Raw genomic sequence first — 11,792 nt, 5'->3', positions numbered from 1 at the left:
CGCTGCATATTAGTACATGCGACAATAAACGAAAATGAGGTCCCTTCCATCCAGCCCTCTCAGTGAAACCATGATTCTCAGCTCCCCCTCACCCGCCAACCCCAGTCCCTGCCATTTTCTTCATAGAATCCCCAGGATTTAATGGTAAAAGGGTCAGCAGACTGATGGGAATCAACCACAGAAGTAAAGAATGAGTTCCGGGAATGAGTTTCAAATCATCCAAATGCACAACAGAGGAAAGCTTCACTCTCAAAACCCCATCCCCAATCCTAACAGCGTTCAACTGCAGAACCTCGCAAGGTTTTGGCTTTCCATGACAGATTGGCCTTCTGCTTACTTTGAACGGGTGCAATGGTGAAGACTGGTGACTGAATGCAAAACAGGCTACTCAGGCTGATCGTCGCTTCCCAAGCTTTTATTAACTTTGCAGAGATACAGAGAGCGGAAACTTATTGGCAACTGTGCTTATCATTTCTGCAGATTCCTTTTGCTCTTTTCCAAAAGAAAACGTCTTGCTTAATTTCCCATCTGAACTTCCTCCATTTGTGAAGATACCACTTTTCCATTAATAATTTTCTCCACAACAGTGTAGGTCTTCTGCGTAGTTTGAACAACAGGGCCTTTAAAAACATTGTCAATCAGTCATTTCATGAGATGCGTGCCCAGGATAGACATAAAACAACAGTTAAGAAGGTCAAATTTTATGATATTAACACTTCAACCCTCAACTAACTTTTGTTCTCTGGTGGGACAGGTTTCTGGGTAAAGAACAGAGCACTGCTGTGGTGTGGAATCAGGAGGGCAGGGAGCAGAGACACAGGCCTCCTCTGCAGGGTCCTGCTGCCCAGTTATATAACCATATAACAATTACAGTATGGAAACAGGCCATATCGGCCCTTCTAGTCCGCACCAATTTAAGTGAATCCCACTAGTTCCACCTACCTGTTCCCAGCACAGAACCCCCCCACCTCCTCACATCCATGTACTCATCCAATCTCCTCTTATAAGAGCAGCCCAGGTTTTAAACAGCCTGTAGAAGGGCCAGATGGTGTTTTTCTTTTTATACTTTGGCAAATTCACAGAGGTCCATGCCCAAGAGGGCAGTGGCCATGCTCTGCAGTCCAGACCATGAAGGTTGAGGGCAGCAAGGAAGGAGTGCAAGGTGCAGGATTCCAGAGCAACTCATCCCCCCCTCCCCCACCAACAACCCCGCCCACTCTGAGAAGGGACCAGCACATGGCATACCAGATGGGAGTGGACCAGAGAGGGGCTCAGGGAACGGGTATCAGGACCGGGATCTGAGAGGGTGCCGATGGTGAGCAGGGCTCCTGTAGGATCTTGGGTGTCACCAACTTCCCAATCTTTTTGGGGGTTTGGAACCAGTAGCTCAGGGTCGCCACTGGAACAGGCTATAGGAGTTATGGAAATGCAGGAAATTAATCCATGGACACTCAGTGTCTCCAAAGGGACGCTCTGTTGCTTCTCCTCCTCATTGATTGGAGTGCAAGAAGCAAGAGAAGGCCATTCAGTCCCTCATCCCTACTCTCCCAGTCACAAAGACCATGGCTCATTTTTAACTAGTACCATTTTCTTGCATCAACTCCATATCCCAGGATTCCTTCAATATCCAAAAATCTAATGCCATTTCGAATATTCTCAGTGGTTGAGCCTCTACAGCCCTCTAGTGCAGCAAATTGCAAAGATTTACGCACACCATATGAAGAAATCTTTTCTCATCTCCAACCTGATTGGCTGAGCCCACATTTGGAGACTGTTTCACTTGCTGGGCTGCCCAAAGTCAAAGGGAATATGCACTGCTGTGTCCTAGCCCATTCACTTAATGTGTCTGAACGTCCCGGATACCACTCTGCATTCTCCTCATAGCCAACTCTACCAACTGGCTCGGTGACAGCAATGTTGTATTGCTGAAGTGCTTTAACTGCACTGGAGCAGTGACTGGGGTCATGGGTCATTTTGGTGCATGTCTTCAGCCCTGTGCAGTGTAGTTAAAGGTCACCAGCACTTTCCCTTCTCCACTCAGTTGCTGTCAACCAGTCTCAGCACGACCATGTGATGCAGCTGTGACAAAATGACAAAGAAGGTTCAAACTCACTTTTTGATTCAAAGGCCGAAGTCTTCACTACTTGGCTGGTTTTTTGGCTAGTGGATTGGCTCCTAAAAAATCAAAGAGCAAAATGTAAGTTTGGGCTACAGGAAAGACACAAGGGCTGGGCATGAGCTTGAAGGCAGAGAGCCTGCCACATACACAAGACACACCCGAGTGATGTCTGCTTATATTTGGTGTTTCATTGAGATGGGGTGGCACCAATTGTTGAATGACTGGACAACAGAAGAAACATTATCCTGGTAATCTGAGTGACAATGTATGAAGTTGGATCTAGATTACTCCTAGGGCAAAATATCTAGCTCCAATCTGTTGCTCTGCAACCCACTGGGATCAGAGAAACACATGAAATGCTGTTGCAGGTATCTTGAGCAAGCAATGAGAAGCTGCAGGAACTCAGCAGGTCATTGTCTGCAGGAAGAATTGGTTAACGTTTTCGGTCGTGACCCCCTGTGGAGAGTAAAAGTGGGAAAGGGCATAAAAAGGGCAAGGAGTGCTGAGGAGGGGTCAAGAATCCAAGATGAAAGAAGGCAGGAGGGGTAGAGGGACAGTTAGGGAGGAGACTTCTGGGGGAAGGTTTAAGAGCAAAATGGGAATGGGATCAAGTAAAAGAGAGGTGGCAAAAATGGAACGAGACTGAGATGAGGTTAAATTCAGTATTTATGCTACTACATTGTGGGTTACCAGGAGGAATACCATACTCTGTTACTCAAATTTACACGGCCCTACCCCGTCTATCACTTGCTCCATTTTCACATTCCACTAAAACCTCCACTGCTCCATGTTCTCTTCCCCTACCCCTCTCTTTGCCTCTCCCACCTTCACAGAGTTCTTGGCCCCTCCCACCCACACATGACTTTTTATCCACTGAGATTATCCTGACATCAGCAGTCCAAATAGAAAATGTGCCAGGTTCCTGATCACGTCAGAGGTGTGTGCATTTGGAGCTCGGGTTGCTAATGGTTTGGACTGAAGGCCAGGTGGCTGTGGAGGCCACGGGAGCTCTAGAGGCGAATCTATGGACACGCAGTGACTCTGGGAGGGCAGGGGGAAGGGCTCTCTTTTGCTTCTCTTTCTCTGGCTGTAAGAGGCACTGGGCAATTTTTGCTGAGAGCGAATCTTTGTTTGCCTTTATGGTAGACTAAAGGAAATTTTGTGTAATGCCACATTTTCTGTTTTATTGTATGACAATAAAATAATCGTGAACTTTCACTCCACACCTCAATCATCCTGAGACACAAGAGAACAAGAAATAGGAGCAGGAGCAAGCCATTCTTCCCCTCAGTTTTCATGATCCTCCTATGAGTGAGGAAATTCATTTCAATTCTATATGGTCTTCCCTTTATTTTAAGGCCGCCATCTGTAGTTCTAGAGCTTTTTTTCTTCTTTATAATTTTTTTTATTAATTTGGAAGAGAGAAGTATTACATGTTACATAGTGAGCAAACAATAATCGCACAATAGAATACAGAATATGAATCACAAGTATATTATCTTATATATAAACGTTCAAATACAATAAAAAATCCCTTAGGAAAACTTCAGCTCATAGTCTATTATTAGACTGTAGTCACGAGGAATTGTCTAATTAAAGTGGTCTTATAAAGAGAAAAGAAAAAAAAGAGGAAAAAAAAGGAGAAAAAGAAAAAGCCACCCCCTCCTCCCATACTAATCTACCCCTCCCACTAAACACAGTCACTAGCGATTAATATGTAAAGAATCAAGTCTGAGCTCCACAACATTGGACAAGAAACCCCCCAGAGCATCTCCGCCTATGTATTCAAATTATGATAATAGTCTATAAATGAGCCCATGTCTTGTCAAATTCAATCTTGATCTCTTTAATGTTCTAATTTTCTCCAAGCTCAAGCAAGACATAATGTCCTGTATCCATTGTATAGGAGTTGGTGCTCAGCTGTCTTTCCACTTCATCAAAATTGCTCGTCTGACTATCAATGAAGGCTCAATTCTTTTTTGAATTCAATTCAAAGAAATATTTTCCTTTTGACAATAGCGAAGCAAAGCAATAAAGGGGCAAGGTTCTACTTCGATCCTAAGAATCTCTGATAGAGCTTGTAAAAATTGTTCCCAAAAATTCTTCTCTCAGGGAAAAACAATCCTCCCCATACCAATCCATGCCCATCCATTTTTTCCAATGAAACCTCATTATTCTCTGGACTGTAGAAGAATGAAGAGAGACCTTGTCCACACAAGCTCTCCTCGTGTGATTAATCTGCTGTCACTAATCTTCACTGCACTCCCTTGACAGCGTGTACCAAATTTCTAGGTGTAGACTCACTCAGGTCTGTACTTTTGTTTTAAGACATCTTGCACATCCTCTTGCAATGAAGTCTTTTCAAATTGCCTGACACATCTGCAAGTGGACTTTTAGAGTTTTGGTGTGCAAGAACACATACTCCTTTGAACGTCAACATTTCCCAATTCTTGGCAATTCTTTTTGTGCTACTAATGCAGGTAAGCTCATGCTTTGAATCTGCTCTGTCACTGCCCCTCTCTCAGTTTGACTGCTTTTCCTGATGTCGCTCTGCATGTTCCCAGTCCCTCTGGTTTTCATGTCACCAGAAAAATTAGAAACATTAAAATTATTCCCGTTGGCCAAATTGTCACCATAAAGTTGGGTGAGGAACACCATTCCAACTTGGGAAGGGTTTGCTTATTCCCATCTGTCATCCCTGTACTAATCAATGTTGATCATTCAATGTGAATTCATAAGCAATCATGGTATTGAAGCAGATGACATCTGAATGACCTCTTGAATTTTACATAGCCAAATTGTTAGCTGGTTATTTCCTTACCCATATCCACCCAGTAGTGTGCGGTAGGTGGAAATTTCCTGCTCCAACTTGCATTTAATATTCAGGATCTTGGAGTACTCCTCTGTCTGAGATTTGAGTCTAATGCGGATCTCTCCCAACTCCATCTCCAGTCTGGAGATAATGCCCTCAAGTTTCCTCCTCTCCTCATCATAGCGGCAGTCGGTGTCATTCAGATTTGCCTCAAGAGAAGCGATCTGCAGGCAAAGAGTGAATGGTGAGACAGGGTTCCCCAGTGACTGGATGATGGTTGTCCAAATCTCCCGACTCCTTCCCCGTACTCACTATACTGAGGAGGCTCTGCAGCTCGGTTTCCAGTCCCTGGTAGGTGTGCTTCAGTTGGCTGAGCTGGCTCTTTTCCCCCTCAAGAGCTCCAGTATTGTCAACAACGTCCTGTTGCACTAAAATACACTGAAACAGAGGAAACAAATGTTTGGCCAACACCGATCAACGATCAAAGACACCATCAGTCTAAGTATCAAGTTGTGACCAGCTATTTATGACAATGTCATTGAGAATGGTAACAAAGCAATCCAAAATGATATATTTGAAAAGGGGAGTGCAACAGAATCATTGGATGATGTAACAAGATACAACACTGGAGATGTTGGAACAGTGCACAAAAACAAAATGATGGAGGAACTCAGTGAGTCAAAACAAGATCAAAGAAGGCAGAGGGATGAATTGAGCAGAGTGCATGAAAGAAAGACCTGCATTATCAGATACAATTTCACACAGTGGTGAGGAACATTGCACAAAACATGGCACACAAGCTCCCACAGAGCAGTGAAACATGAAAGTCTGCAGACACCGTGGTTGAAGGAAAAACACAACGCTGGAGAAACTCAGATGGTCAAACAGTGTCCTTTATGTGGCAAAGAAACATAAATAATTTTTCAGACTTGAGCCCTACCTTGAAGAAGGGCTCAAGCCCGAAATCTTGGTTATGTCTCTTCATCTTTGCTACACAAAGGATATTGTTTGACCTGCTGAGTTTCTCCAGCGTTTGGTTTCTACAGTTAGTTGATCTCATTTAGTTACGGGGTAAAAGTTGACCAGAATACAATCAATAATAATGCATGGAACTCTCTAACCCACCCGAGACCTTGGTTGTCTTTTCATCAAAAGTTCAAGTTCATTATCACCTGATTGTACAAGTGCAACCCGACAAAACAACATTCTGTGATCCTCAGTGCAAAAGCATGCAGACACACCCAAACTTAAAACACAAACAATACTGCAAATGCAGCACAATCACCCATGTCATCTTTGATCTTCTGCTCTCATCTCTGACCAGGAAAACTGGCCGAGGGATAGAGAGGGAGAACACTGGTCAGAGAGTTGAATTAACAAGATAGATCCCGTCAGCCCCATTGGGATGTGCGTGAGGGTACTGTATCATCTTCCTGATGGAAGCAGTGAGAAAAGAGCATGGCCTGGGTGTTGAGGGTCCTTAATGATAGAGGCTGCTTCCTTGAGACACCCCTCTTAGGTAGTAGATTGAAAGGTAAAATAACATGGGATAAGCATTTGTATCGAAAGGGAAGCTCAAGGGAATTAGCAATACTCCAGTTAAAAGAAGTTGCACAAAACCCTGGGGGCAGTCAGGCACCATGGCTCAGGAGAATCAGAGGAAGTACAAGAGGGCTTAAACAGTACAACCTGAACTCTTGGGATTTAATTATGGGGATGGAAACTCTAGTTAGATGCACTGCAGTGTGGAAAGATTGATATTTATAGATTGTTTGATATTCAAGACATTAATGGGAAATTACAAAATGTTTAGAGAGAGGAAGAGTTGCTCAGGCAGGGCTGGGAGATGTGTCTAAAAGTTAGAGCCAAATGTTTCCACAGTTCTAGAGTCAACCAGTAGAGAAGCAGGCTCGTCAGCTCACATTCACAATGCTACCACTTCTACATGCAGGAGGTACCAGGAATTTTAACTCATTTTTAACATGGGAGTGGGCAAAACACCAAATGTAAATTTAAAATATATATCCAACTGTATAAATAGATTGAGCAAGATCTCTTAGGTGGTAGAACAGGGCATGAGTGGCTGAATCATCTACACCGAGTTGTCATGCAACAGTGTAGAGATTGGAGTAACACTGCACGTTCATTTTCCCAGTTACCTGCTGCTTGTACCATTCTTGAGTTTCTTCCCTGTCCTTCTTGATCATTGCATCATATTTATTCCGAATTTTTTCCAGAGCCTTCACCAGGTCAATGGAACTTTCCGCTTTGACATCCACAGAAACGTTTCCAGACACCTGAGTGCGCAGCTCCTTCAACATCTGTGGAGAAAACATTCAGTCAGTTACCTCTTTGGTTCTTGATACAGCACTCGATGGCAATTGACAGAGAAAGGGTGCTTTTATTTCCTCCCATTGCTTACATCCTCATGGTTTTTCCTGATGTAGATGAGCTCCTCCTTCAGGTTCTCAATATCTGTCTCCAACTGGCTCTTTTCCAACGTCATGTTATCCAACATGGTACGCAGTCCATTAATATCATTCTCTACTGACGTCCTGATGCATAATTCATTCTCATATCTACAGAGAGGGGAAACCAGGTGATCATGGTTAATGTGGACCAATACTTGGCTGCCAGTATCTCTTACATGTTTTGATGTGATTTCTGGGAAGGTTTTACAGTTTATTTTGATCCCCTGAATGGAGAGGTGGTGGACAGTGAGGGAGAGTATTTCTATATGACACAGAAACAGCCCATCAATTCTATGGCAGATGACACACCAATCCCATTCCTTCAGTGATTCCTTCTGCAACCTGTTCCCCTCATATTCCCTCCAACTCCAGTTTCCACCCATCACCCACCAGCCCATGTAGCTTTGGAATGTGGAGGATACCCACACAGTGAAAGAGAGAACATGCAAACTCCATGAAGAGCAGCAGAGTTTAGGATTAGATCAGCTGGAGGAAACAGCTTTACCAGCAATGGCCCTTTTTCTCCTCAAATGCTCTGACTTCAATGGGAGATCAACCTCTGTTGTAGGGAGAAAGAGAGGGATTGGTGTGAGGGAGTGTGTGTGATGGGGTTTGCCGTGGATCGCATGAGACAAAGGGCCTCCTCTGATGTTTTAACTTGGGTGAATTCACCCAAGGGATGTAAAGTCTCTGATTACAGTATGTTTCTCTTGCAGAAGACACAGTCCACCAATCCAATCCAACACCTGGAGCAAATCTGATCTCAGGAACAAGAGATCATGTTGGTAAATGTTTTTTTCATTTCCAAGAATATCCCCAGTGCTCAACTTCTTCATATTTCACAAATGTCATGTCCTACACTTCATTGTAAAATCAATTCACTCTCTGCAACCGACAGGCCTTCTTTGGCTTAAGACTGAATGCATGTCCCAGAGCAGCTATTTGCAAGTCATTACCAAACACTGTGATGTTATCAATTATGAGCTTTAACAGATAACAAGGTAAAAAATCTAACAAAGCTTGGAATTAGTGGTTTGGCAGTAAATTTGCCAACTTAAGGGAGAAACACAGGAAATGTGGGGATCTTGTGATAGGCATGCAATAAATGACCTGAACTAGGTGAGCAGACCGGGAGAGCCTGGAGGGTGGCAGAGGGTGAGGCAACATCCATGGAGAGAAATTTTCAGTCAAGGTTGTGGCTCTGAATCCTATACGAGACTGGGATGCTGCTGAATGAGCCCCAGCTTCTCCAGGTTTACCACCAAATACTGATAACTCATCACATGCCAATCACCAGGATTTGCTGCATTTATCTGCAAGGCAACTAGCCTAAGCCACAATGCACTAATTTATAATTCTCTGACAGTCTCTGCACTGAATTGAAATGTGGGCGAGGGGAAACCAGGAGGGTCTTGCTCACACCAGCAAGCTGTACCAGAAGGTGATGGAGATGAATGCTCAGTAGGCATTCAGTGGGAAGGGCAGGTCAGGGGAGGGGTGGTTCACTGTCAGCTGGGTCAATACTAACTTGTTTTTGAAGTCTTCAGCTGCAAGTTTGGAGTTGTCAACCTGTAGCATGGTTCCAGAGTTACCCAGGATCAGGTCATTAATCTGTGGCGGACAGGATGTGTACTGTGAGGACCATTTCCACACTCATTCAGTCCTTCCTCTCCCTCCCTGCATGAATCATGTTCCCTCTACTGTCATTGCTCTCCCCACCCTCCACCATCCTGCAACCTTTCCTCTCTTGAACATTCCTCCTCCCTCCAGCATCCTCCTCTCATCATTGCCCTCTCCAGTATCAGTCTGTCCCTACTCCCTCTTCCATCCCATTCCACCCTCCCTAACTGTCTCCTGAACCCCTGTCTGCCCCACTTTTCCACACTGCTCCGTGCTCCACCTTTCCATTGCACTCCCTCTGCCCACCTCCCCACCTTTCCATTGCACTCCCTCTGCCCACCTCCCCACCTTTCCATTCCACTCCTTCCATCCCCCCTCCCCACCTTTCCATTCCACTCCCTCTGACCCCTCCCCACCTTTCCCTTCCATCTGCCCCCTCCTCCCCACCTTTTCATTCCACTCCCTCAGACCCCTCCACCACCTTTCCATTCCATCTGCCCCCTCCTCCCTACCTTTCCATTCCACTCCCTCCACCCCCCTACCTTTCCATTGCACTCCCTCCTCCCTACCTTTCCATTCTGCCCCCTCCAGCGCCCCTCGCCCCCGCACCTGGCCCTGCAGGTTCTTGATTGTTGCCCAGTAGGAGCTGTAGTCCTTTGGGGTGGTGACAGAGCTTTCAAAGAACTGGCTGATCTGCAGTTCCATCTGCTTGTTGGACGTCTCCAGCGAGCGCACCTTCTCCAGATACAGGGCCAGGCGATCGTTCAGATCCTGCATTGCCGCCTTCTCGTTATTGACGGCGAAGCCTCCTTGGGAGTGAGATGCCATACTCAAGCTGGAGCCGAGCCCCAGGCTGGAGCCGAGCCCCAGGCTGGAGCCGAGCCCCAGGCTGGAGCCGCCGCCGAAGCTCGACACAGCGTAGGACTGGCTGGTGGAGGAGACGCGCCCCTTGCCCATCCCGAAGCTCTTCAGGCTGCCGCCGCCGCCGCCACGATAGCCCGAGTTTCGCCCGGAGAAGCTCTGCGAGCTCCAGAGCAGGTTGCTTTGAGGCAGGCGGCTCATCGTGCTGTCTGGACCAGTTCGATGCTATCCGTCAGCTTGCTGCGCTTCTTATATCGCATTGCGAGCCGCCCCACCGCCCAAACACTGGGGTGGGGCAGGCGAACGCCCGCGGCTCCTCCAGCTCACCTTGTCCATTCTTGAACAGACACACACCCAGGGCTGGCCGGGCTGTCACAGAGCCGCAGAGAAACAGCCTCCCCCTCAGGGATCCAGAGAAGCAGCCCCTCATCCAGGGGCCCCAGAGAAACAGTTCCCCACCCCACCCCACCCAGGAGCCCCAGAGGAACAGTTCCTACCCCCCCCCCCATCCCACCCAGGGGTATGAGAGCCTGTCCCCATTTTCCGGGTCATTATGATGGGTGCTATCCAGGACCTTTTGTTTTCCACATACTAAATGTGAGGTTCATCCAGAGAATGAGTGGATGAAATGGACCTCAAGCTCTCCCGATGAGTGACAGCCAACATTGCCTTTTTTTCTACATCAGGACGACCGAGGTGAAGTTGGTTCTGGTGGCAGCTGTACTGCTGCACTGTAGGTGTGAAAAGTAATGAGGAAAGGTTACAGAACATTTTGCTTATTGCGAGGAAAATTGAATGCAAAAGCAGGGAGACTATACCACAGTCAACACAGGTTTCAAGACCACATTGAGCATACCATGTTGGATATCTGTCTCTTGGCTTGGGGATTCAGGCTAGATTAATGTGCAAAGGAACTCAATGGGTGAGATAGCATCCATGGGTAGAAATGGTGGGTTAATGTATCCAGACTCGTGTATATAAAGGGGGAATGAAGCTGCTGGAGGGGCCCAGAGGTGAATGGACAGAAGGTGCAAGAGGTGGAAAGATGGAGAAACCATTACGGGGAGAGAGGGGGAAAGAAAAGTAAGAGGAAAAAAAAGCAAAGGAATAAATTTTAAATTTTATTCACAGCACCGTAGACGCCGATTACAGGCATTGAAGCCCGTGCTGTCCAATTACACCCAAATTAACCTAGAGGGTGGGAGAAAACTAGAGTACTGAGGGAAACCCCACACAGACACAGGGTAAGCATACAAACACCTTGCAGGCAGCGCCGGTTACGAACCCAGGTTGTTGCCGCTGTAAGAGCATCGTGCCACCCGCTACACTAACCATGCTGTAAGAAATGAAATGGAAAAGGCGGGCCCGATTGGGATGGGGATTACCTAAAAAATTAGAGAATAAAAATTACTGTTCACACCTTTCGGTTTAAGGTTGAATGAGATGTGTTGTTCCTCAAGTTCACATTTGGCCTCACACTGACAATGGATGAGGCCAAGTTTAAAAATAAACGGTCATCCATTTAGGACAAAGATCAGACAATCTTTTTTCTTTCAGAGGGGCATGAGACTTTGAAACTCCCACAAGGTGTAGTGGAAGCAGTTTATTGATATACAATATTTGACGTTGAGTTGGATTGATGGTAATAAATTGGATGAAAGGCTGCTGTGGGAGGGTGAGGATGTGGAGTTGAGGTTACAGTCAGGTCAGTGGTGTGTATCACGCAATGGCAGTTCAGGTTCAGTCAACTCCTTAACCCTTATGATGACAGATTGGACTGTGTCCTGTTTGTCGTTAAAGTCCACACCATTAAGAGGGAGGCTGAATATGTGTTGAGAAAGGTGAAGAATAGACTTTGCACTGAGAGTAGATTAGTTGCGGACCCTTGAAGAAGATAGCTTGCTATTAT

The 11,792-nt window shown here is 46.0% G+C and overlaps 1 protein-coding gene across 1 annotated transcript; it reads right to left on the bottom strand.

Annotated features, from left to right (window-relative positions):
• Positions 1 to 400: 400 nt before the first annotated feature.
• LOC138747674 (keratin, type I cytoskeletal 47 kDa-like) lies at positions 401 to 10,117 on the bottom strand. The gene is made up of 8 exons (XM_069907157.1): positions 9,632 to 10,117; positions 8,931 to 9,013; positions 7,354 to 7,510; positions 7,091 to 7,252; positions 5,244 to 5,369; positions 4,941 to 5,155; positions 2,114 to 2,175; positions 401 to 620 (listed from the first exon to the last, which is right to left on the bottom strand). Exons 1-8 carry the CDS (start codon positions 10,082 to 10,084, stop codon positions 517 to 519), a joined length of 1,362 nt encoding a protein of 453 aa, XP_069763258.1. The 5' UTR covers positions 10,085 to 10,117; the 3' UTR covers positions 401 to 516.
• Between the last annotated feature and the right edge of the window lie 1,675 nt (positions 10,118 to 11,792).

The sequence above is a fragment of the Narcine bancroftii genome, chromosome 12, assembly GCF_036971445.1.
Source record: "Narcine bancroftii isolate sNarBan1 chromosome 12, sNarBan1.hap1, whole genome shotgun sequence".
In the NCBI taxonomy this organism is placed as follows: Eukaryota; Metazoa; Chordata; class Chondrichthyes; order Torpediniformes; family Narcinidae; genus Narcine; species Narcine bancroftii.
The sequence above is the reverse complement of the archived record's forward strand: the minus strand, read 5'-3'. Positions and strand labels throughout refer to the sequence as shown.